Source organism: Haliaeetus albicilla, chromosome 31, assembly GCF_947461875.1.
Source record: "Haliaeetus albicilla chromosome 31, bHalAlb1.1, whole genome shotgun sequence".
In the NCBI taxonomy this organism is placed as follows: Eukaryota; Metazoa; Chordata; class Aves; order Accipitriformes; family Accipitridae; genus Haliaeetus; species Haliaeetus albicilla.
In genome coordinates this window covers 510,984-536,456 of record NC_091513.1, presented here as the reverse complement: position 1 = coordinate 536,456, position 25,473 = coordinate 510,984, and the positions used below count along the sequence as shown (strand labels likewise).

At 49.0% G+C, this 25,473-nt stretch overlaps 1 protein-coding gene across 1 annotated transcript in view; it reads left to right on the top strand.

Moving 5' to 3' along the window:
- The first annotated feature begins 1,152 nt into the window (after positions 1-1,152).
- The window catches only part of LOC104315764 (IgGFc-binding protein-like), a 25,880-nt gene continuing 1,559 nt past the window's right edge, over positions 1,153-25,473 (top strand). The window contains exons 1-20 of the mRNA XM_069774638.1: positions 1,153-1,321; positions 2,001-2,064; positions 2,191-2,226; positions 2,590-2,720; positions 3,222-3,503; positions 4,576-4,713; positions 5,419-5,553; positions 5,722-5,997; positions 6,835-6,838; positions 9,726-9,794; positions 11,283-12,530; positions 13,532-13,848; positions 14,497-14,827; positions 15,216-15,811; positions 17,070-17,634; positions 19,744-20,339; positions 21,221-21,794; positions 22,374-22,573; positions 23,322-23,702; positions 23,906-24,192. Coding sequence (XP_069630739.1) covers positions 2,028-2,064; positions 2,191-2,226; positions 2,590-2,720; positions 3,222-3,503; positions 4,576-4,713; positions 5,419-5,553; positions 5,722-5,997; positions 6,835-6,838; positions 9,726-9,794; positions 11,283-12,530; positions 13,532-13,848; positions 14,497-14,827; positions 15,216-15,811; positions 17,070-17,634; positions 19,744-20,339; positions 21,221-21,794; positions 22,374-22,573; positions 23,322-23,702; positions 23,906-24,192 — 6,203 coding nt within the window. The 5' untranslated portion in view covers positions 1,153-1,321; positions 2,001-2,027. The remainder of the gene's footprint in view (positions 1,322-2,000; positions 2,065-2,190; positions 2,227-2,589; positions 2,721-3,221; positions 3,504-4,575; positions 4,714-5,418; positions 5,554-5,721; positions 5,998-6,834; positions 6,839-9,725; positions 9,795-11,282; positions 12,531-13,531; positions 13,849-14,496; positions 14,828-15,215; positions 15,812-17,069; positions 17,635-19,743; positions 20,340-21,220; positions 21,795-22,373; positions 22,574-23,321; positions 23,703-23,905; positions 24,193-25,473) is intronic.

The following is a 25,473-nucleotide window of genomic DNA, read 5'->3' as shown; positions in this document are numbered from 1 at the left end:
GCAGGACCCACAGGAGACATTGCAATGGGTGCAGGACCCATACAAGATGTCAGAATGGGTGCAGGACCCACAGGGGACATTGCGACGGGTGCAGGACCCACAGGGGATGTTGCATGGGTGCAGGACCCACAGGAGACATTCTGATGGGTGCAGGATCCACAGGGGAAATTGTGATGAGTGCAGGACCCATACAACATGTTGCAATGGGTGCAGGACCCACAGGGGATGTTGCAATGGGTGCAGGATCCAGAAAAGATGTTGCAATGGGTGCAGGAACCACAGGAGACATTGCGATGGGTGCAGGACCCAGACAAGTTGTTGGAATGGGTGCAGGACCCACAGGAGACATTGCAATGGGTTCAGGACCCACAGGGGACATTGCAACTGGTGCAGGACCCACAGGGGACATTGTGATGGGTTCAGGACCCACAGGGGACATTGCAACTGGTGCAGGACCCACAGGGGACATTGTGATGGGTGCAGGACCCACACAAGATGTCAGAATGGGTGCAGGACCCACAGGAGACATTGCAACGGGTGCAGGACCCACAGGAGACATTCTGATGGGTGCAGGATCCACAGGGAAAATTGTGATGGGTGCAGGATCCATACGAGATGTTGCGATGGGTGCAGGACCCACAGGGGACATTGCGACGGGTGCAGGACCCACAACCATCCCCACTAATCTTATTGAATATTCCTTTGCTGCTGCAAATGCCTCCAGCTGAATAAATCCTGCCGCCCGCACGCCGTCCCCAGCACCCTTCCGAGCTTTTCACTCTTCCCCCCCCACCCCTGAGACCCCCCCAAAATTTCATCAACCCCCCCTGGAAACGACGCACCCACAAAACACGTTTTGCCCAGTGACCCCCTTTTTGCTCCCTCCAGGGGGATCGAGGGGGGGGGAACTGGGTTTTTTTATTTTTTTTCGGAGATTCATCAGAAATTATTCCCCTTATGGGAATTCCTGGGAACTGCATGTCTCCTTGCCAAAACCTTATCTGGGTTAAAAAAAACCCCAAAAAAGAAACAGGAGGAGCCAAATGTCTCCCGTGTCCCGAAATCTTCTTTTTCGGAAACCTCGAGGGGATTACGGATCCGCTTTGCTTTAATAGGCAGAAAGTTGGAGGATTCCACCGTGTTTACGGGGTGGGTTTTGGTTTTTTTTTCGTGGCGGAGGGCGGGCAGGAGGGCTGCGTGTTAAAAGAAGGGGCAGGATGCAACAGAAAACCCATTTTTTGGTGGCTGAGCTCGTGTCGGTGTCTCTTTTCTCCTCTTCCCACTTTTTCCCAGGGAAATCGGGACGCAGCGAGATACCGAGGTAAGAGATTTTTATCCCCGCTGCGAGCATCCGTCGCTCCCTTAAACCCTCTCGCTTGAAATTGCTTAAATTGCACGGATGCGAGCAGTCGCTCTCCCTTCAATTGGCTTAAAATCGCACGAATCGAGCAGAAATTTTCCTGGAAAAAAAAAAAAAATTCAGTGCAAAGGATTGTCCTGCTCCAGATCCCGAGTTTGTTCTGCAAAATGCGCACGTGGGTGCTCAGCAAATCACCTCGTTCGCATCGTGCATCCTCTATCCTGCCTCAGTTTCTCTTTTTCCAGCCAGGAAAACACCTAGGTGGGTTTTTTTGGTTTTTTTGGGTTTTTTTTTTTACCAAAACCCCTCCAATTTATGCCTAGCTTTGCTCCGGGGGGTGATTCCCATAGGCAAGACCCCTGGGTTCGGTCCCCAGGTTGAGGCAAAAAAGGGTTAAAATACACTCGGGAAATCTGTTTTTTTCCCAACTTTCGGTCAGCAATGAAAAGAAAAACTTTCCTAGGCATGCACTTCTTTAAAAAATGGTCAAAATAATTCAACCCCAGCACGGCATGGGGCAAAAATGCCGTAAAAAGAGGTCGGGTGGTATTTTAATGAGAACCCTTTCACCTCCGGAACATCGTTGGGCTGCTTCATCAGTTTGTTGGGTGTTTGTTTGGGGTTTTTTTAATTTTTACAGATTTTTGACAATTTTGCAAGAGCTGGGATGAAGCCCTCTGTCGCTTTCCTGCTCCTGATGTTAGGTAGGTTTGAAAAAAAAAAAAAAATTTTAAAAAAATACAGTTTTTTTCTGAGGATGCTGCTAGATGGAAAACTCACGGGCGATGGTTGTTCCTGGGTTAATATTCTGCCTCCCATCTCTTTTCCAGGAGCTGTGATGAACGTCCAACCGGCGCAAGAAAAAGGTGGGTATTTGGGGTGCAGGGTCTTGCATTAATACATGCTATTTCCACCCAAAATGGCGTCGTTTAGTTTGGGAAGCGGGAAGGGAGCAGAGCTTCCTCGTGGCTACGTCGTGGGTATATGAAAATCAAACATTCTATTTTTTGCCCCGTTTGTCCTCAAATCTGTACCCTGTGCAATTCCCATGGGGCAATTCCCTTCAGCCCCGCTGTCACCCCAACCGTTGGGCACCCAAGAGAAGTCAACGCCATTTTTAGGTAATTTGGTGCAAAGCGGTCCCGTTTAAAATCAGGAATCCCAAATCTGGCAGGCTTCACCCCAAAATGCATGAGGTCCCCAATACCTCAGCCTCTGCCTTCCCGCAGCATCCCTGCTCTACCCCTACGGTCCGGAGCAGCACGACCAGAAGAACCCCAAACTTGACGATGGGTCATCAAAGAAGGTCTCCCTCGCCGTGCCCTTCACCTTCTACGGCAAGGAGTACCGATCCCTTTACGTACGTGAGCCAAAATTCCACTTCTTCCTTGCGTGTCTCTCCATTTTCCGATTTCACTCCCCTTTTGGGGTTTTTTTTGCTCCCTTTTCCAGTCCATTTTGTCACTTGCCCCTCAACAAAAATCTATCCGTCCATGGGGTTGACGTGGTTGCCTTAATAGCAGGTTTTTTTGTTGGTTGTTTTTTTTCTGGTGCATCAAAGCATCCTCGTATGGTTGGTGGGTCTTGGGAGGAGAACCACGCCCTTCCGGAGCAGTGGTTGGGAGGTCCATGGCCAAGTTGAGGTTGTTATACCCCACCCCTCGTTTTGCCAGAGCTGTAGATGCAATAACGACCTAAACACCTCCGATATGGTCGTAGAAATGCAGAAGTCAGTGGTGAGACCACATCTGCATCCCGTGTCCATCTCCAGGGTACCACAACCAAGTCAAGGCGTTGACCCCGTGATAGGGTTCCAACATAGGTTGCTGCCACCCTGGGCTTGACCCGGTGTCTTTTGCAGGTGAACAACAACGGTGTCATTTCCTTCGACACCCGGGTCAACCAATACACCCCCGACCCCTTCCCCCTGGCCGATGGACGCACCTTCGTGGCCCCATATTGGGCGGACGTGGACAACGTGAGGGGAGGGGATGTCTTCTACCGAGAGACCACTGACCCGACGCTGCTGGCACGCATCACCAAGGACATCAACCAATACTTCCCCGAGATCCCTTACACGGCCACGTGGGCTTTCGTGGCCACCTGGGACCACGTGGCCTACTACGGCTCTACCACCAATAAGGTAAGGGCCACGGTCATGACTTGATGGCCAGATAAGGTCACACGCATGAAAAATTAGTTAATCCCGCCCTGACTCGGTGCAGAGACAAGCACGTGGCCACAGGTGGGTGCGTTTTGGAGAGCAAAGCGAATCATGGCCTCAAATCCATCACCGATTCGGTGGCTGAAGATCTAGAGAAGCCGAAACCAGAGCTCCGCTGCAGGTGCTCAATTGGTTGACCTTCGCAACCCATTCGTTTGCTCTCGCAACCCATGTGTTGGCCTTATGACCTGCTCATTGGCTTTCGTGACCCACTTCTTGTCCTTATGACCCATTTGCTGGCCCTGCAACCCTTTTGTTGGCCTTACATTCCATTCGTTGGCCTTCACGACCCACTCGTTGGCCTTCACGACCCACTTGTTGGCCTTCACGACCCACTCGTTGACCTTTGTGACCCACTCATTGGCCTTCATGACCCACTCGTTGACCTTCACGACCCACTTGTTGGCCTTTGCAATCTATTTGTTGGTCTCATGACCCATTTGTTGGCTTTACAACCTATTTGATGGCGTTTGTGACCTCTTTCTTGGCCTTCACGTTCCGTTCCTGGCCTTCACGACCCATTCGTTGGCCTTCATGACCCAGCCACTGGTCCTTGCCACCCATTCATGTGCCTTCGTGACTTTGGAGGTGAGCGTGTGTCCTCTGGTCCCTCTGTCCTACCTGCCAGCCCTGCATGGATACACAAACCCCATGGAGCTCCCCAACTACCCTTAGTCATCCAGACATCACATCCAAACTTTTACTCCCCAATTAATTCACATTTTTTTTCTGTGTTGAAAGCCAGTTTTTCCACTACACTGTTCCTCTGGCCACCTCATGCCGAGAAAGAGGTTGTGGTAGAGCACCAAAAGTACTCGTCTGAAGGTAGAAACCAAAAAACCAACCTGATTGGGCCATACCTCACCAAGAGAGCTTCCTTGCACAGCTCCGGGCAAAAAGTCTACACCCCCGTGCAGCCCTCAGGGTCAAATCCCATCCCTACCTGCTCATCCCACCACTGACAGTGTCATCTCCTCCTTCCTTTTTGCAGGGCAACACCTTCCAAGCCATCCTGACCACCGACACCAAGACGTCCTTCATCATCCTCAACTATTGGGATATCCAGTGGACTACCGGGGCGGCAAGTGACGGTGACGCTGAAACAGGTCTCGGAGGCACCCCGGCCCACGTACGTGGGGTTGAAGGAAAAAGCAGAGGGAAAAGGGACAAGCTGAGGAATGGGGGAGGACGTTGACCGGTAATGTTTTTTTGAGATAACACCAGATTTGCTGAAGGAAGGACTTTGGCCCACAACATTTTTGGGGAAAAAAACACTGCAGGTAGGACTTTGGCCCGTAATTTTTTTGGTAGAAGACGATACCGAAGATAGGTTGGCCCATAATGGTTTTGGGGGACGCCACCAAGTTCATCCGAGACTGGAAGTCGTCCTCTACCATTTTGGGGGACAACAATGTCAATGCTAGGATGGTGAGCCACAATATTTTGGGGGGAAAACACCAGGTTCACTCATAGTAGGAGGTTGTCCCATATCGTCTTCTGGGGACAAAGATGATGAAGGTCAGAGATCGGCCCGTGACATTTTTGGGAGGACAACGCGAGGTTTGCCGAAGGTAGGAGGTTGGCCTGTCGTGGTTTTGGGGATGACATCAGGTTCACCAAAGGTCGGAGGTTGGCCCCGACACTTTTTGGTGACGAGAATGTTGAAGATCGGAGGTTGGCCCGTAACATTTTGGGGGGACACCACCAGGTTCCCTGAAGATTGGAGGTTGGCTCGTAACGGTTTTTTTGGGGACACCACCGCCAACAGTAAGAGGTTGTCCCACTCCTGGGTGGGTTTAACCCTCTGAATCCTCCATTTTGACCCCTTTTCCAGGCCGGCTTCAACAGCGGAGATGAAACCAATTTCTACAACATCCCTGGCTCCCAGACTGATGCCATCATCAACATCACCAAGACCTCCAACGTCAACGTCCCAGGGCGTTGGGTCTTCCAAGTCGATAACTTTAAGGTGACAGGTGTCCCCACGGAGGTGCCCGAGGTCGCCAACAGCAACAACTGCTGGTTGTAGGTTGGGGTTTTGGGGTGGAAACCTAAAAAAAGAAAAAAAAAAAGGGAGAATTTGAGAATTGCTCGGAAAAGCGTTTCCTCCTCTTGAGTTCTTGGTTTCTCCCCGCAGATAAATCAAAGCGTCCGAGGCGGAAGGACCGTCCCCGTCGTCCCCGTCCCCATCATCCCCCGTCACACGCGGAGGACGAGGTCGCCCAGCGGGACGCGTCGAGCGATAAAATTGGGATACGGGAGCAATAAAATTGCAGCTGAGACATGGCGGCTCCTGCGTCGTCTTCATTTCTCACGCGTGGCCGTGCGCTTTGAGGAGGTTTTGGACCAGGCGTGCATCAATTCATTTTTTTTTTTGGCCTCTTTGTGCATTAATTTATTTTTTTTTTGCACTGTATGTGCATGAATTTATGATTTTTAGCCTTTTGCATACACGAATATATGGGGCGGTTGTCTGTATACACAAATTAATGATTTATTGCCCTCTGTGTCCATGAATTTATGATTTATTTTTTTTTAACATCACGCATGCTTTTATGACTTTTTGCCCTCTGCAGGCATAAATTTATGATTTTCTTTGCCCGTCTCTTCATGAATTTGTGATTTTTTTTGCGCTCTATGGGCATAAATTTATGATTTTTTTTTTGCCCGTCTCTTCATGAATTTGTGATTTTTTTTGTGCTCTGTGGGCACAAATTTATGATTTTTTTACATCTCTCCGTGCGTTTATGATTTTTTTATGTCTGTGTGCACAAATTTATGATTTATTGCCCTCTGTGCATGAATTCATTACTTTTTTCACTCTGTGCATATATTTATGGGTTTTTTGCCTCTGTGTGTGTGAATTTATGATTTTTTTTATTTGAGCTGTACAGATTTATGAAGTTTTGCTTTCTGCTTGCACGAATTTATGATTTTTTTTCCCTCTGTGTGCACAAATGGCTGGGTTTTGCCCTCTGTGTGCATAAATTTATCATTTTTTGCCCTCTATGAGCACAGATTTATGATTTTTTTGCACTCTATGTGCATGAAATATGTTTTTTGCCGGTGTGCATGATTTTTTTGTGCTCCATGCACAACTTAATAATTTCTTGTACTCTGTGTCATGCATTTATGATTTTTTCTCCCTCTTTTGCAGACAATGCCAAAAAACTATTTCCAAATGCTCTGGGATCATTTTATTTGTAATAATCCTGGATTTTTTCTCCCATTTATGGGCATTTTCCTGTAGGGATGTGAGGTCAGGATTGCACCAAGAGCCCAAGTGACTAATTTTGGCAAAAAATACAAATTTTACGGGAAAAAAAATCACCTAAAACCCCACAAATTTGGGATTTTTTCCCTAAAGAGGAATATTTTTCCATAAAGGGGAATTTTTTTCCCTAAAGAGAAAGTGTTTTTGCACAACGCACAAGTGCACGACACGTGCACGCTGCACACGACACTTGGGGTGCCCACAACACGCTAGTGTGCGCAGCAGAACACGCGTGCACACACAACACGCTACACGCTAATGTCCATGACACACCTTTGCACGTCAACGCACACGTGCACTACACACAACACGTGCGTGCAACACAACTCTCAACACGCATGCACTACACATGACACATGTGCAACACATGTCAACACACTAGGTGTGCACACACGTGCACTACACACATCACGTGCGTGCAACAACACAACACAACGCACACTAGGTGTGTGCATGTGCACAACACACATTTGCACACCACGCAACACGTGTGCAACGCAACACGTGTGCAACACAACACTCAACACACACAAAGTGTGCACATATGTGCGCTACACACAACACACGTGCAACACAACACGTCAACACAGCCTAGGAGGGCACACTAGGTGTGACCACGTGCGCAACCTATGTGTGCAACTTAACACTCGACACTCACTAGGTGTGCACACGGCGTGCACAACATGTGTGCAACACAATGCAACGCTTGCTACGCGTGGCCACATGTGCACAACGCACATCTGCATACCACGCAACACGTGTGCAACACAACACATGCGCAACACAACACATATGTGCAACACAACACATGCGCAACACAACACACATGTGCAACACAACACATGCGCAACACAACACACATGTGCAACACAACACAACGCACACGAGGTGTGCACGCATGTGCACAACACACAAACGCACAACACACAACACCCCCCCCCCATGCTCTTACATGACACAACACACACAACTTGGCACAAACACCCCCAAAATGTCACACCCACAACACACTCCGACACAACACAACACACACAACACACAATTTGGCACAAACACCCCCAAAATGTCACACCCACAACACGCTCCGACACGACACAACACACAATTTGGCACAAACACCCCCAAAATGTCGCACCCACAACACGCTCCGACACAACACAACACACAACCTCACCCCCCCCCCCCCCACCCCGGCCCTATTCGTCATCCCCCAAAAGGGACTTTTTTTGAAAAAAACCCTCCCTCCTCCCCCTCTTTTTCCTTTATTTTGCCTTTTTTTGGCCCATTAACGCACCCCATTTCTGCAGAAAAATATCCCCACCCTTTTGTACCCCTCGCCCCCGCTTGTAATTTTGGGGCAATTTCAACCACACCGGCAAAAAATAAAAAAATCCCTATTTAGTAATTCAGACCTTTTTTGCCATTTGCATCAACCCCTGGCCCAGCTTTAATCAAAACAATGTTTTCCTCCCCATTTTCACCTTTTTTTCTCGCCAAAAATGATGTCAAAGCGCTGGGTGGGTCGGTCCCCTGGGGCTGTCTGTATTTGTCTTTTTTTTTTTCCCCTTTTCTGCAAAAAATTATAAAGGGAGAAGCAGCAGTCGCCTGCCCCGGCGTTGCTTTTGGCATTTGCATCGAGGATTTGAGGACAAAACCAGAGATTTTGGGGCCCGGATAAAAACCAGAGGCAGGTAAGGTTAAATATATATAAAAATAAATATATTTCTTTCCAGAAAAGAGCGTGAAGTGTGAAAGTACGTCTGGAAATTCCTCAAATATCCCCCCAGCCTTGGTTTTTTTCATGGTAGTAGCTGAATTTGACCATTTCTGGGGGGATACTGGGGGGGGAAATGGGGAGGAAGGGGAAGAAAAAGAGGGGAAAAGGGGAGGAAAGGGAAAAAGAGGGAAGAAAGGGAAAAGGAAAAAGTAGGAAAAAGAGAAAAAAGAGGGGATTTGGGAGGGGAAGAGAGAAAAGGGAAAAATGGGGCAAAAAATAAACAAGGGAAATAGGGAAAAAGGGGAAGAATGGGAAAGGGAAAAAGGAGGAAAAGGAGAAAAAGGGGATTTGGGGGAAAAAGGGGATTTGGGGGGAAAGAGAGAAAAGGGAAAAATGGGGCAAAATAAACAAGGGAAATAGGGGAAAAGGGGGAAGAATGGGAAAAGGAAAAAGGAGAAAAAGAGGGGATTTGGGGGAAAAGAGAGAAAAGGGAAAAATAGGGCAAAATAAACAAGGGAAAAGGGGGGAAAAGGGAAAATGGGAAAAAGGAGGAAAGGGGGGAAGAAAAAGAGAGGAAAGGGTAAAAAGGAAAAGAGGGAAAAGGAAAAAAGGGAAAAGGGGAGGAAGTGGGGAAACAGGTAAAAAAGAGGGAGGAAAGGGGGAAAAAGCAAATATGCTCAGAGGGGAGTTGAATTTTTTAAAAATTTGAGGACCCAAATCTATTATCCTGGGTCGGTTTCCATGGAGATGTGAAGTGATGGGGGGGGGGGGCGGTCCTTGGATGGGGGAGGACACGTGTAAATGTCCCCCAAAAAAGCAGATTTGGGGACAGGTGTAAGTGCAATAAAATAATGACTCTGGGGATGAGTATGAGTGAAAAAAACAGATTTTGGGGGGTGAGTGTGAGTGCAAAAACTAGAATTTTGGGGCAAGTGCAATAAAACACTTACTTTGTGGATGAGTGCAAGGGCAAAACCCACAGATTTTGGGGGGATGCGTGCGAATTCGAATGGAATAAAATGTTAAATTTTGGGACATGTGCAAGTGCAATAAACCTCAGAATTTTGGGCCATGGGCAAACAGAAATGCAATTTTAAGAAAAAAAAAAAAACAAAGCAGAGAATTTGATCTTTTTCTTACCTTCATGCAGCCATGGATGGCAACCCGGGCCGGGGAAAAGTTGACGTGCCTCTGCGGGTCTGGACCGTCGTGTTATGGGGTGAGTTCAAACAGGATGGAGAAATGCATCATAACCTGTAAAATTCACCCCCCAAAAAACATGAATTGCCTCAAAATAAGATTTTTCCAGTCCAAGAGGCCATATTTCGCACCCCAAAAGCTCATCTTTTGCCCGGGGAATTAATTGCTATTTCTTCAAATTGCTATTTCTTCAAATTGATAGTCCTCTCCATCGATACTGCTTCAAAATAATTTCTTCAATTCAATATTTTTTCAAATTGACAGACCGTATTTCTCCAACTTGATAAGCCATCAAATCAAGTCCGTCAAATAGTCCATCAAATCAAGAGTCCGTCAAATCAATGTTAATTAAAATGGTTATTTCTCCAAAATAATATCCCATCAAATCAATAGTCCACCAAATCAAGAGTCCACCAAATCAAAAGTCCATCAAATCAATGTTAATTAAAATGGTTGTTTCTCCAAAATAATATCCCATCAAATCAATAGTCCACCAAATCAAGAGTCCACCAAATCAAGAGTCCATCAAATCAAGAGTCCATCAAATAGTCCATCAAATCAAGAGTCCGTCAAATCAATAGCCCATCAAATCAATGTTAATTAAAATGGTTGTTTCTCCAAAATAATATCCCATCAAATCAATAGTCCATCAAATCAAGAGTCCATCAAATCAAAAGTCCATCAAATCAATGTTAATTAAAATGGTTATTTCTCCAAAATAATATCCCATCAAATCAATAGTCCATCAAATCAATAGCCCATCAAATCAATGTTAATTAAAATGGTTGTTTCTCCAAAATAATATCCCATCAAATCAATAGTCCACCAAATCAAGAGTCCATCAAATCAAGAGTCCATCAAATAGTCCATCAAATCAAGAGTCCGTCAAATCAAAAGTCCATCAAATCAATGTTAATTAAAATGGTTGTTTCTCCAAAATAATATCCCATCAAATCAATAGTCCACCAAATCAAGAGTCCATCAAATCAAGAGTCCATCAAATAGTCCATCAAATCAAGAGTCCGTCAAATCAAAAGTCCATCAAATCAATGTTAATTAAAATGGTTATTTCTCCAAAATAATATCCCATCAAATCAATAGTCCACCAAATCAAGAGTCCACCAAATCAAGAGTCCATCAAATCAAGAGTCCATCAAATAGTCCATCAAATCAAGAGTCCATCAAATCAAGAGTCCATCAAATCAATGTTAATTAAAATGGTTATTTCTCCAAAATAATATCCCATCAAATCAATAGTCCATCAAATCAAGAGTCCATCAAATCAAGAGTCCATCAAATCAATGTTTACTAAAATGGTTATTTCTCCAAAACAATATCCCGTCAAATCAATAGCCCACCACATCGCTATTCCTTATCCTCCAAGATTAAATCGGGTGCCACCTCAACCCCAACTTGAGTCTTGGTCCCCAGCTAGGGTTGCCCAATCCGACTTTATGGATGATGAAGGCACTGATGGCAAATTCTCCTCTTCCTCGGGCTTTTCTAGGTGTTTTTTACTTGCTCAACGTCGCTGCGTCGGCTCCACATCACCTGGGGGAAGACTTTGTGGTGGCCTACATGCAAAACGGTTTGCAGCAGACCCTCAACAGCGACTTCAAGCTGCTCATCACAGGTTATTCGCCCTTCACGTCTGTCACCATCTCCATGAAGAAGCCGGGCTTGAGGATGACGGTGCAGGTGACCACAGGCCAAACCATCCTGGTGAAGGTCCCACCTCAAGCGGAGATGGTGGGAAGTAAAACCTTTGACAACACCGTGGTGGTGAGGGCCAACAACGCCATCTCCTTGGTGATGGTCAATGAGAAACCCACCTCGGTTGACTCAGCCGTGGTCTACCCGGTGCACAACTGGGGCACAGAGTACCATGTCGTGACACCCAACGTGGGCACCGACCGCTATGGCGAGTTCGTGGTGGCCGCCTGGGACGAGCCCACCGTGGTTGACGTCCACCTCAAAGCCGCGGTGACCTACCAAGGCCGGTCTTACCCCCGGGGCTCAGTTCTCTCCATCAGACTGGAGCCCTTCCAAGCAGCCCAGCTCCAAAGCCCATCTGATATGTCCGGCACGAGGATCGTGGCGCAAAAACCCGTAGCCGTCTTCACTGGCCACACTTGCTTGGCCAGGTTCGCCCACTGCGACCATTTGGTGGAGCAGCTCCAACCTCTTTCCAGCTGGGGCACCACCTTCATCGTGCCGCCGTTGCCTTTCGAGACTCAGTCTGACATCGTCTACGTCTCCACCTCCCAGCCGACGCGAGTGGAGTCTCAACACGGGGTGACCAAGTCCGTTCGGGAGCTACGGCCCAGCCGGTCAACGCTCTACGGACTCCAAGCCTTAAATACCTTGTACCTCTCTGCCAACGCTGGCATCCAGGTCATTTTTTTTGCCGACGGAGGTAATAAAGATGCCATCTTTTACGACCCGTTTTTTATGACCATCCCAGATGTCTCCAGCTACTGCCACTCCTACAAAATCTTTGCCCTGGAGGGTTACGATAATTACGCCCTGCTGATCGCCAAAACCTCGGAGACATCCGGGTTGATGCTCAACAAAACGCCGTTGAGAAACGTCGCGTGGAAACCTGTCCCGGGCACCGATTACTCGTGGGCCGGGCAGAGTTTGGGCGGTCATTTTGCCGTCCATACGGTGGAGCACAAGACGTCTCCCTTTGGATTGCTCAGCGTAGGGATTCGGGAGCAAAAAGCCTACGGGTCGGCGGCTGTTTGCGACAGCGGTGAGTGTCCCGTGGCCACCTCCAGCCCCTTTAACCCCCTTTTTGCTTCCCTCCTGCAAGGCAAACCCACGCATTTTTAGGAGTCAAAATTTTGTCCTCCGAGCCGGGTGCCTATAACATCCCCTTTCCATCTCTGTAGCTGATAAACGCGGAGCTCGCATCTAGAAAAGTATCTAAAATTAGCTGTTTTGAGCTGAAACTCAAGATTTTGTCGTGGAGCACAAGGATAGGCGGGTCTAAAAGGGGGTAATTAATCCAACATGGCTTTGGCCCATTTTAGGAAAGGCTATTACTTCTATAAATATAGCATCTATCAATAACCTATAAAGAAATAATCTATAATTAAACAATCAATGAAAGGAGCTTCAAGTGTTCAACCAAGATGTTCAAGTCTAAGCTTAAGGTGGCTAAACCCACCCAGGATAAATTTTAATCTATAAATTATCTGTAAATAAATCATCTGTAATTAAACAGTCAATGAAAGGAGCCTCAAGCGATCAGCCCAGATGTTCAAGTCTAAGCTTAAGGTGGATAAACCCACCCAGGATAAATTTTAATCAGTAAATCAATCAGCTGTAATTAAACAATCAATGAAAGGAGCCTCAAGTGATCAATCCAGATGTTCCAAGTCTAAGCTTAAGGTGGCTAAACCCACCCAGGATAAATTTTAATCTATAAATTATCTGTAAATCAATCATCTGTAATTAAACAGTCAATGAAAGGAGCCTCAAGTGATCAACCCAGATGTTCAAGTCTAAGCTTAAGGTGGATAAACCCACCCGGGATAAATTTTAATCAGTAAATCAATCAGCTGTAATTAAACAATCAATGAAAGGAGCCTCAAGCGATCAATCCAGATGTTCCAAGTCTAAGCTTAAGGTGGCTAAACCCACCCGGGATAAATTTTAATCTATAAATTATCTGTAATTAAACAGTCAATGAAAAGAGCCTCAAGCGATCAACCCAGATGTCCAAATAATCATTGTGTGATTTTTTTCCAGATCCCTGCCAGCTCGTCCAATGCCGCGCGAAGGAGACGTGCAAGATGGAGAAGGGGGAGGCGGTGTGCGTGCACGACTACATGGGAACCTGCATGGGGTCGCAGTCCCTGCAATACCACACCTTCGACGGGATGACCGTGGACATCCGGGGCGGTTGCACCTACACCATCGCCAAGTATTGCGGCAACGATCCCACCCTGGTGCCGTTCGTCGTGGAGGAGAAGAAGAGCGAAGGCGATTTGAAGGAGTGGTTGACCCACATCTACGTGTACTCCTACAACATCTCCATCCACATCGGAGAGGGAGGTAAAATCCAGGTAGGTTTTTCCAGGCCGTGGCAGCGTTATTCTGGAGAAAGCCTTTTGTGCCAAGTGGAAGCGGATAAAACATTGTGGCGGGCGAGGCTGAAATTAAAAAATGAGGAGAAGCACAGAAACCACGGAGTATTGGGAAATTTTGTGTTACAAATCAAGACGTGGCAAAGGAGAGGGTACTTTGCACACGACTCGAGGTGTCTTTAATTAAAGCATGCTTGCTTTTTGGTTAGCATCAAGGAAAAGGCAATTTTAAGGGTGCAACTCTACTGTAAGCCTGGATTTATCCATGGGGTGTGCTAGCCATGGAGATCTACCACAAAAAGGGAGTCTAAGCGAGCCGAAAGTCCATTTTACAAGGTTAGACGAGGTTTCTCCCAGCCGTAGAGTTCAGTGGTCTTAACATAAACGAGATTTTAAGCTCAGAATTTGAAGGAGATGGTTTTCCCATGACACATTTGGGTTTTGATCTTTTCCCGCTAAAGCCTATTGCGTATCTACAGCAAAATGGCTGGTTTATGCTGATAATTGCTTCTTCCTGAAAGAAATTTCTCTTTCTGACTGTACCTAGATGCTTTTTGGGGGTTGTGAACTCTCAGCAAAGCCACCCCCCGATGAGATTTAATCCTTCTTTTTCTCCTTTCCCCCAAGGTCAACAACAAACCCACCAACCTACCAGCCACCCTGGAAGCGGGGAAGATCCAGATCTCCCAAAACGAGGGTCGGACCATCCTGCAAACGGATTTTGGGCTGCAGGTGACCTACGATGAAGACTGGGCCATAATGGTGGCGGTGCCCAGCAGTTATTTTGGGGGCACCTGTGGACTCTGCGGCAACTTCAACGAGGACTCGGAGGACGAGGTGACACTTTCTGACGGAGCTCAGGCTTCCAGCGTGGAGGATTGGGCTGAGAGCTGGCGAGATCCCTCCTGCCAAGATGATTGTGAAGACCAGGAGACGCTGCAGGACACAGCAGGCTGCGGTGAGTTCAGATGGAAGGGGTCCCTAAGCATTTTGGGGGGAAAAAGAAGGGGATCCACACAGGGATCTGGCCACGGGTGCCTGAGAGCTGCTGCCCAGCCCACCAAGTTGATGCTTGTAGGCGTCAACTTAACCAACATTGGGGAAGGATTGTGTTGCTCTTTTCATGCCAAACCACCCCAAAATGCGCCTTATCTGACTTCAGATGTCCGTAACACACAAAATTATGGGGGGCAGGTTCCTGAGGGCCACGTCCACGGGGTCTCGGTGAGTCTGAATCACTTTTGGACATCAACTGACCCAACGTAGGAGCCTGACGTCCCTCTAAGGAAAGCGCTGAGCTCATCCCTTGTGTTGCCCTTTTTTTTTGAGACCTTCTTCTCCCACAGCTCAGAAATGCCCCCAAAACAGCCACTTCGAAGCCTGCGGCACGGCGTGCCCCCCCACCTGCACCGACCCCAAAGCCCCCGCGTCCTGCGGCGAGCCGTGCACGGCCGGCTGCCGGTGCAACGAGGGCTTCGTCCTCCACAACGACTCCTGCGTCCCGGTGGAGACCTGCGGTTGTTTCCACAACGGTCGGTCCTACAAGGTCAGGGAGGAATTTTGGGAGGACGGGAGTTGCCAGAGCCGGTGCCGATGCGAGGCAGGGGGGAAGGTGGCTTGCAAGAAGGCTGGGTGCAAAGCCCACGAGAAATGCGTCACGGTTGACGGCGTCCCCAAGTGCCAGGCGAACAAGTATTTTACCTGCATCGGGACGGGCGACCCTCACTACACGACCTTCGACGGCTTGAAATACGACTTCCAAGGGACTTGCATCTACCAGTTCGCGGCCCTCTGCACCCAGGACCCCAAACTGGTCCCCTTCACCGTCAAGGTGGAGAACAACAACCGGGGCAGCAAAGCCGTGTCCTTCACCAAAGCCGTCACGTTGGAGGTCTACGGCAACGTCATCAGCATGAGCCAGGAGCATCCGCGCAAGGTCAAGGTAGGACCTCGTGCAGCTTGCATCTAAACTGCTTATTTGCTATGTTTTCCCCCCAAATCGCCCTTTTTTTCCTCATGCGCACCGCTGTGGAAGCATCGGTTTCTGTCTGCCGTCTCCAGAGGGAGCCCTGAGCAGCTAGTTTGGATTTAAACACCTTATTTTTAAACACTTAAAGAAGTTCGTATTAAAAAAAAGAAAAAAAATCAACCTACAATTTGTTTATGGTGTCCTAGAAACAGCCAATTTTCGCTCTGGCAGACTAAGCGAGTGAAAAATATCCATGAATAATAGCAAAAATACTTCCACATTCAAAAGCATCCACTTTGCTTGACGTCTTCGGCTTCCTTTTTTTGCTCCCACGAGGCTTTCTGAGTTTATATTTCCTTTCTTCCTGACAGCTGCAGACTGACTCAATTAATTTGGGAAAGGTCCAATTCCTGCCTCGTTTTAGCCAAAGTGTTGCACAAAAGGGTTAGCTACAACTTTTCCTGTATTTCTCTCGCTGAACAATAATATTTTCCACTTAATATAGAACCCTATGCCTGGAAATCCTCTTCATGCGAAAGGTTTTTGCAGAAACACCTGAATCTCAAGCGATTTGCATTTTTTATGGAAATTCTCCTCATATGAAGTGTTGACCTAAAACACCCCAAACTCGACTGATTTGAATTTGCCCAGAAATCCTCCCCGTGCAAAGGGGTTTGCAAAAATGCCCAAATCTCAAGGGATTTGCATTGGTTTTACAGAAACACCCAAATCCTGAGTAATTTGCATTTGCCTGGAAATCCATGGGTTTTGCAGAAACCCCCAAATCTCAAGCAATTTGCGTTTTGTCCAGAAATTCTCCCCATGCAAAGTGTTGACCAAAACCACCCCAAACTCGACTGATTTGAATTTGGGATTTGCATTGGTTTTACAGAAATACCCAAATCCTGAGTAATTTGCATTTGCCTGGAAATCCATGGGTTTTGCAGAAACCCCCAAATCTCAAGCAATTTGCGTTTTGTCCAGAAATTCTCCCTACGCAAAGTGTTGACCAATACCACCCCAAACTTGACTAATTCAAATTTGCCTGGAAATTCTCCCCGTGCAAAGGGTTTTGCAAAAATGCCCAAATCTCAACTGATTCGCACTTGCACGGAAATCTTCCCCGCGCGAAAGGTTTTGCAAAAAAACCCCCAAACCACCCCAAAACTCGAGCGGGTTGCGTGAGCCGTTGGCTAACCGGTGCCACCGCCGCCCCCTCCACCTTCTCCAGGTCAACGGCGTCTTCGTGGAGCTCCCGTTCACCCAGAAGGACCAGTTCGAGCTCTACCACAGCGGCGTCCACGGCTTCGCCCGCACCGCCTTTGGCATGCGGGTGAGCTTCGACTGGTACAGCTACGCCCGCGTCATCCTCCCCGAAGACTACGCCGGCGCCGTCTGCGGCCTCTGCGGCAACGCCAACCGCGACGCCGGCGACGACTTCATCACGCGCGACGGTAAACGGGCGGCGGATGAAATCCAGTTGGCCGATAGCTGGAAGGTGGGAGACGTCCCCGGTTGCTCGGCCGGTTGCGTGGGGGATTGCCCGGTGTGCGACGAGAAGCGGAAAGAGCTCTACCGCGGCGACAGCTATTGCGGGGTGATCGCCAAAACCGGGGGGCCCTTCCGGGCTTGCCATGACGTCATCGACCCCACGCCTTTCCTTGAGGATTGCGCTTTCGATGCCTGCCACTACAAAGGCCACCGGGACACTTTGTGCAAAGCCATCGCCGCCTACGTGACGGAATGCCAGAGCCGTGGCGTCAATGTGGAGCAGTGGAGGACGCCGTCCTTCTGCGGTGAGCGGGGCCAGAAGGGGATTCCCACCACCCCCACCCCCCACGCTTGGCCATAAAAATAAGTTTTTGAGCCCAACTGCCCGCTCTTGGCTTTGCTTAGAGCCAATGGAAACACAAAACACTTCCAAAATCGGGTTTATTTGCCCTTTTGTCCAACATCGCCTTGCGATGCAATTAGCTTATCCTCTCCCTCCCCAGCGCCAAGGCCAAACGATGAGTTAACATGCAAATATGGATGTGGGGAAATCCTCTCCAACTTGGTTCCAAAGCAAAATTAATTCCTTCCTTCACGCAACGGTGTGAAATAAATCCCCATTGCCTTCCAGATTCTTCCTTGATGCAAGGAAGGGGAATGCAAAGTCAGTCCCCGTCACTCTTCAGAGCGATATTGATGCTCAACCACTCAAGAATTGTTCGAATTTGCACCCTAGGCTTTGGGCTGATGAAAAAATAGGATTTATCTGCCCCGTTTTCAACCATTCCTTCCAGAAAAAAATATTTTATCCTCTCCCTCTACAGCCCCGAGGCCAAATGATGAGTTTAGATGCAAATACGGAGGGGGGAAAATTTCCTCCAACTCATCTCCAAAGCAAAATTTGTTCCTCCTTCATGCAATAGAGCAAAATAAATCAGTATTGCCCTCCACGTTCCTCCTTCATGCAAGGAAAGGGAATGCAAAATAAATCCCTATTGCCTGCCACGTATTTTATTAATGCAAGGAAGGGGAATGCAAAATAAATCCCTATTGCCTGCCACGTATTTTATTAATGCAAGGAAGGGGAATGCAAAATAAATCCCCATCGCCCGCCACGTATTTTATTAATGCAAGGAAGGGGAATGCAAAATAAATCCCCATCGCCCGCCACGTATTTTATTAATGCAAGGAAGGGGAATGCAAAATAAATGCCCATCACCCTCCACGTATTTTATTAATGCAAGGAAGGGGAATGCAAAATAAATCCCCATCGCCCGCCACGTATTTTATTAATGCAAGGAAGGGGAATGCAAAATAAATGCCCATCGCCCTCCACGTATTTTATTAATGCAAGGAAGGGGAATGCAAAATAAATCCCCATCGCCCGCCACGTATTTTATTAATGCAAGGAAGGGGAATGCAAAATAAATGCCCATCGCCCTCCACGTATTTTATTAATGCAAGGAAAGGGAATGCAAAATAAATCCTTGTTGCCCTCCACATATTTCATTAATGCAAGGAAAGGGAATACAAAATAAATCCTTGTTACCCACCACATATTTTATTAGTGCAAGGAAGGGGAATACAAAATAAATCCCTATTGCCTGCCACGTATTTTATTAATGCAAGGAAGGGGAATGCAAAATAAATCCCCATCGCCCTCCACGTATTTTATTAATGCAAGGAAGGGGAATGCAAAATAAATCCCCATCGCCCGCCACGTATTTTATTAATGCAAGGAAGGGGAATGCAAAATAAATGCCCATCACCCTCCACGTATTTTATTAATGCAAGGAAGGGGAATGCAAAATAAATCCCCATCGCCCGCCACGTATTTTATTAATGCAAGGAAGGGGAATGCAAAATAAATGCCCATCGCCCTCCACGTATTTTATTAATGCAAGGAAGGGGAATGCAAAATAAATCCCCATCGCCCGCCACGTATTTTATTAATGCAAGGAAGGGGAATGCAAAATAAATGCCCATCGCCCTCCACGTATTTTATTAATGCAAGGAAAGGGAATGCAAAATAAATCCTTGTTGCCCTCCACATATTTCATTAATGCAAGGAAAGGGAATACAAAATAAATCCTTGTTACCCACCACATATTTTATTAGTGCAAGGAAGGGGAATACAAAATAAATCCCTATTGCCTGCCACGTATTTTATTAATGTAAGGAAGGGGAATGCAAAATAAATCCCCATCGCCCTCCACGTATTTTATTAATGCAAGGAAAGGGAATGCAAAATAAATCCCCTTCACCCTCCAGAGTGATACTGATGGTCCCCCACCAAGGACTTGCTTGCACCTGCCCCCCCCAAACTCCATTGCAACGATGGAAATACTCACCCTGACGCTTCCAGCCGCAAATCCAAGCTGGGCTCCCTAATTTTTCTCCTCCGTTTCACGCAGGTCCCTCCTGCCCCCCTCATTCTCACTACGAGCTCTGCGGCAGCAGCTGCCCGGCCACGTGCCGGGTCCGAGCCGTCCCCCCCGAGGGCTGCGCATCGGTGCCGTGCACCGAAGGTTGCTTCTGCGACGGGGGCTTCGTCCTCAGCGGCGACGAATGCGTGCCGGCGGGCGAGTGCGGTTGCGAGCACCGGGACCGCTACTACAAGAAGGGGGAGGATTTCTACGCCTCGTGCCGGGAGAGGTGCCGTTGCAAAGCCAACGGGGCGGTGGAGTGCGAGGAGGTCTTCTGCAGCGCCCACGAGGAGTGTCGAGTAGAGGACGGGGTGCTGGGGTGTTACCCCGCCGGTTACGGGCGGTTGGTGGTCTCCGGCGACCCGCACTACGTGACGTTCGACGGGAGAGCCTTCGACCTCCAGGGCTCCTGCACCTACGTCTTGGCACGGGTCTGCAAGCCGGAGCGGCGGCTGACGAATTTTTCGGTGGTTTTGGAGCACGACGTGGGCGGCCGGGGTAACGTGGCGCTGATGAAGAAGGTGGTCATCTCCATCCACGGGTACACGGTCGGCATGGAGAGGGGAAAGAAGTGGGAGGTGACGGTAAGTTGGGAGGGGTCTCGCGCGGGCGAAATCCCTCGGCGCGGTCATCTGTGCAAAATCCCTCGTGTCCAAAATCCTTCGGTGCATGTGTGCATGCAAAATCGCCCGGTGCGCGCATGCAAACTTGCCCGGTGCATGCGTGCAAAATCCGCCGATCCAGAATTCGGGATGTCTGTGTCCGCTGGTGCGACATCCCCTGGTGCGCGTGTGCAAAATCCGCCGGTGTGTGCGTGGAAAATCCCCCAATCCAGAATTTGGGACGCCCGTGTCTGTCGGTGCGACATCCCCTGGTGTGCGCGTGCAAAATCCACCGGTGCGTGCGTGAAAAATCCCCCGATCCAGAATTTGGGACGTCCATGTCCGTCGGTGCAAAATCCGTCGGTGCAAAATCCACCGGTGCATGCGTGGAAAATCCCCTGACCCAGAATTTGGGACATTCCTATCCATCGGTGCGACATCCCCTGGTGCACGCGTGCAAAATCCACTGGTGGGTGCGTGGAAAATCCCCCGTTCCAGAATTTGGGATGTCTGTGTCCGCTGGTGCGACATCCCCTGGTGCGCGTGTGCAAAATCCGCTGGTGTGTGCGTGGAAAATCCCCCAATCCAGAATTTGGGACGCCCGTGTCTGTCGGTGCGACATCCCCTGGTGTGCGCGTGCAAAATCCGCCGGTGCGTGCGTGGAAAATCCCCGGATCCAGAATTTGGGATGTCCATGTCCGTCAGTGCAAAATCCACCGGTGCATGTGTGGAAAATCCCTCGACCCAGAATTTGGGACATTCCTATCCATCGGTGCGACATCCCCCGGTGCGCGCGTGCGTGCCAAACCTCCCTGGCGCACGCGTGCGTGCAAACCCCTCCCCATCCTTTGTGCCCATCCCAGGTGGACGGGGAGCGCTACACGCTGCCGCTGGTGACGGAGGACAAGAAGCTACGGATCGGCCAAGAAGGCAACAACGTCGTCCTCCAGTCGGCTGCCGGGCTCCGGCTCCTCTACAACGCAGCCACCTACCTCCTCGTCACCATCCCCGACTCCTACCGGGGTCGCGTGTGCGGACTGGGGGGCAACTACAACGGGGACCCCGGTGACGATTTCCAGCTGCCCGGCGGTTCCCTGGCGCAGAGCACCGAGGAATTCGTCACCTCCTGGAAGACGCCGGTGAAGGACCGAGCGTGTACCGACGGCTGCCACGGCAAGGCTTGCCCCGCGTGCGACGCCGCCGACGCCGCTCCCTACGGCGCCGGCGATTCCTGTGGGCTCATCCGGGATCCGGCGGGACCTTTTGGGTCTTGTCACCCACGGGTGAGCCCGGTGGAGTATTTCAACCATTGCGTCCATGACGTCTGCGCCGCCAACGGCGCGCAGGACATCCTGTGCCAAAGCCTCCAAGCCTACGTCGCCGCTTGCCAAGCCGCTGGGGCCGAGATCAGCAGGTGGAGAACGACCACTTTTTGCCGTAAGTGCTCCGGAATAAACTCCGTGGAGCCACTTCAGCTCCTGTTTTCCTCCAAAGTCACGTTTTTCCCCCTGAAAAAAATCCTCCACTTTTGCCACGCTTGCAATTTCCTGCTTTTGAGGCAAACTCGCCTTCACTGTCTGGACCAAGACGACATACGAATGACCTGTGTAATATCACTCAAGGCTGCTTTTTGCTTAACTCCCTCCCAAAATCTATCAAATAGCCCAGAAATTATTTTTAAACCTCCCCCTGAAAAGCTCAATTTGGGGCTTCAATCACCTATTTCCCACGCAAAACCCCCTGGAAGAAAGAAATTCCAGCTTCCCACCTCCAAAACTCCAATGAGTTCGAGATGGACATCCCTCTACTTTGCCTCGAGGTGCTTAGTGCTACACAGATGCTTTAACTTGGATGTTAAAAGCGGGATTCAATTGGCTTAACACCTTTTGGAGCCATCAGAGATGCCCAAGACCATTGGTCAGCCATGGGGATGCTCCACTGGGTGCGGGAAAAATGGTCATAATTTTTTGGGGGGGTAATAATGGTACTTCTCTCTTTTTTTTTTTCTTTTTCCAGCCCTCTCCTGCCCGCCGCATAGTCACTATGAGCTCTGCACCCGTACCTGTGACTTCACCTGCGCCAGCCTATCCGTGCCAGCCCCATGTAGCTGGACGTGCTTTGAGGGCTGCCAGTGCGATGACGGTTACCTCTTCGATGGAGAAGCCTGCGTGTCCCTGGAGCAGTGCGGCTGCATGCACCAGGGACGGTATTTCAAGGTAAGGTTGACCACCGAGGCAGTTTTGGTGGAAATCAGGTTGAGGAAGGAATGTGGGGTGTGTTGTCCCATCTGGGTGATGCAACTGGTTTGGCAATTCGGTCTTCTAATGAGGTGGGTTGTCCTAACTAGATGATGGAACTGGTTTGTGGCCTCAATCTTTGATGAGGAGTTGGGTCATCCCATTGATGGAACTGGTTTGTGGCCTCAATCTTTGATGAGGAGTTGGGTCATCCCATTGATGGAACTGGTTTGTGGCCTCAATCTTTGATGAGGAGTTGGGTCGTCCCATTGAGTTGATGCAACTAACTTTGGGTCTCAATCTTCAGTGAGGTAGGCTGTCCCATCTAGATGATGCAACAGGTTTGGGGACTCATTTGGTGAGGTTGGTTGTCCCATCTAGATGATGGACTGGGTTTGGGGATTCCGTCTTTGATGAGGTTGGTTGTCCCGCTTAGTCAATGTAACCGGTTTTGGGACTCGACCTTCAATGAGGTGGGTTGCGACTTCATTTTAAGGACACATGTCTAAAATAATGCAGTTAATAACATCCTAAAATGCGCATTTTGCTGTGCTGGACCAGGGGAAAAAGGACAATCAGTCCACTGAGTTTCACAAATTCCACCAAATCCACCTCATGGTTTTTCTTCCTCTCTCTGGGATTTCTTCCCTGCTTGAAGGTGGGAAATTCCTCCCCAAATTTGGAGACGCTGTCCATGTGGATTAACCTCTGAGCCTTTCCTTTCCAGGCGGGCGAGACCATCATCTCCAGCAACTGCTCCAAGAAATGCAATTGCCACCTCTCCCAGGGACTCGTTTGTGAGGACATACGGTGTCCGCCGGACGAGGTCTGTGCCACGCGGGACGGGGTACAGCAGTGCGTCAGGCGGGAAGGTCAGTGCCGGGTCTCCCCGGGGGCCACCTTGACCACGTTTGACGGCGCCGGTGGAAAGCTCCTGGCCAGCGGCACCTACAAAGTCGCCGCCCTTTGCGACGAGCAGTCGCCCAACTGGTTCAAGGTGGTGGTGGATGTCAGCGAGTGCCGGGATGACAGCATCCCGGCTGCCGTGGCCGTCTTCATCTTCTTCCGCGAAGCTTTCATCACTGTGAATAACAACATGGAGGTGTGGGTAAGTCGAGGTAGGGGACGGGCAACCCTTGCGGATGAGCAAGTCGAGTAATTCAATTAAGACGTGGAATTGGGGTGGGATTTATCTCCTCTTCCCTTTGTCGCTCTTAGGCGTTCAACCCAACGATAACTTTGTGCCGTACTATTTTTACGGGGCGGTCTTGGATATTTTTAACCCATTTTTGGCGTTTTGCCTCGCTGCAGGTGAATGGTCTTTTCACCCGCCTTCCAACTGCGGTGTCCGATGCCATCTCCTTGAGCGCGGTGGCGGGGAACATCACCGTCTCCCATACGTCGGGGATGGATGTGGTCTTCAGCCCCAACGGGGAGGTGACGGTGACCGTAGGGGCCTCCTTGGTCAACCGACTCTGCGCTCCCTGTGGCAACTTCAATGGCGACCCCAGCGATGACCTGAAGCTGCCTGATGGCCGGACCGTGAGGAACATCGCAGAGGTTGTCGATGCCTGGAAAGCCAGGGATTTTGCGGGATGGTGAGTGACCCCAAAAGACCCACCACCCCCTCCCAAACCAAACCATGGGTTGATATTTTTTTAAGCCTGGGCAAGCAAGAGGGTAGGGAACAACCTCCGTGGGGCATCGACGGGTTGGGCTTAGGCGGCATCCGGAAAGGACTTCTCCATCTTCTTTGGTTTCATCCACAGTGACTGACACACACAAACCCAAGGAAATTATTCTGGTAAGTGACTCTTGTCCTTCTTTGCTGTCACATCTCACACTACAAATGCTCCTGCAGCCCCACGGTTGGATAAGGCTTAGTTTGTTCGACCCTCCCTAATTAATTACCTGAATAATTGGGGGTTTCTGGCGCCTCAGCATGGGCCAGACTTAGACGCGTATGAGGAGTAGACACCCGATGCCTTAGCTTCGATGTCGGCCATCCCGTACGAAACGGCTGTCGACCAAAATCACGACACCCGGGGAAGTTTTCTCTGTAGAAAGAAAAACTGAGCCAAGATCAAGCTGAAAAAAAAAAATAGTTCTTTGGTGTCTCATGGGATGCCTTCTACTTCGCTAAGCTGCTCGGGTTTGTCCCCATGAGAAGCAGAGTCAAATATAGAGTGAGTGCTGAATTTAGATAGGTTACACCAAGTATAGAATGGTCTTGCTGAATATAGGGTAATTTTGCCCAATATAAAATAATCTTGCTGAACACAGGGCCTTCTTGCAAAATACCGAGCCATTTTGCCGAATATAGGACAACTTTGGCAAATATAGGGTGATCTTGCCAAATACAGCGCAATCTTGCCGAATATAGCGTGATCCAGCTGAATATAGGGCCATCATGACAAATATAGAGCAATCGTGCTGAATATAAGGTGATCTTGCCGAATATAGGTTGCTCTTGCTGAATATAAGTTGCTCTTGTTGAACAGAGTGATTTTGCCAAATAATGAGTGATCTTCCCCAGTATAGAGCCTTTTTGCCAAATATAACTATTTTGCCCAATATAGAGCCTTTATGCCCAATTTAGAGCCATTTTTCCCACTACAGAGCCATTTTACTGAACCAATATAGAACCATTTTCCCCAATATAGAGCCATTTTGCCCACTATAGAGCCTTTTTGCCCAATTTAGAGCCATTTTACTGAACCAATTTAGAGCCATTTTGCCCACTATAGAGCCATTTTGCCCACTATAGAGCCATTTTGCTCACTATAGAGCCTTTTTGCCCAATTTAGAGCCATTTTACTGAACCAATTTAGAGCCATTTTGCCCAATTAAGAGCCATTTTGCCCACTATAGAGCCTTTT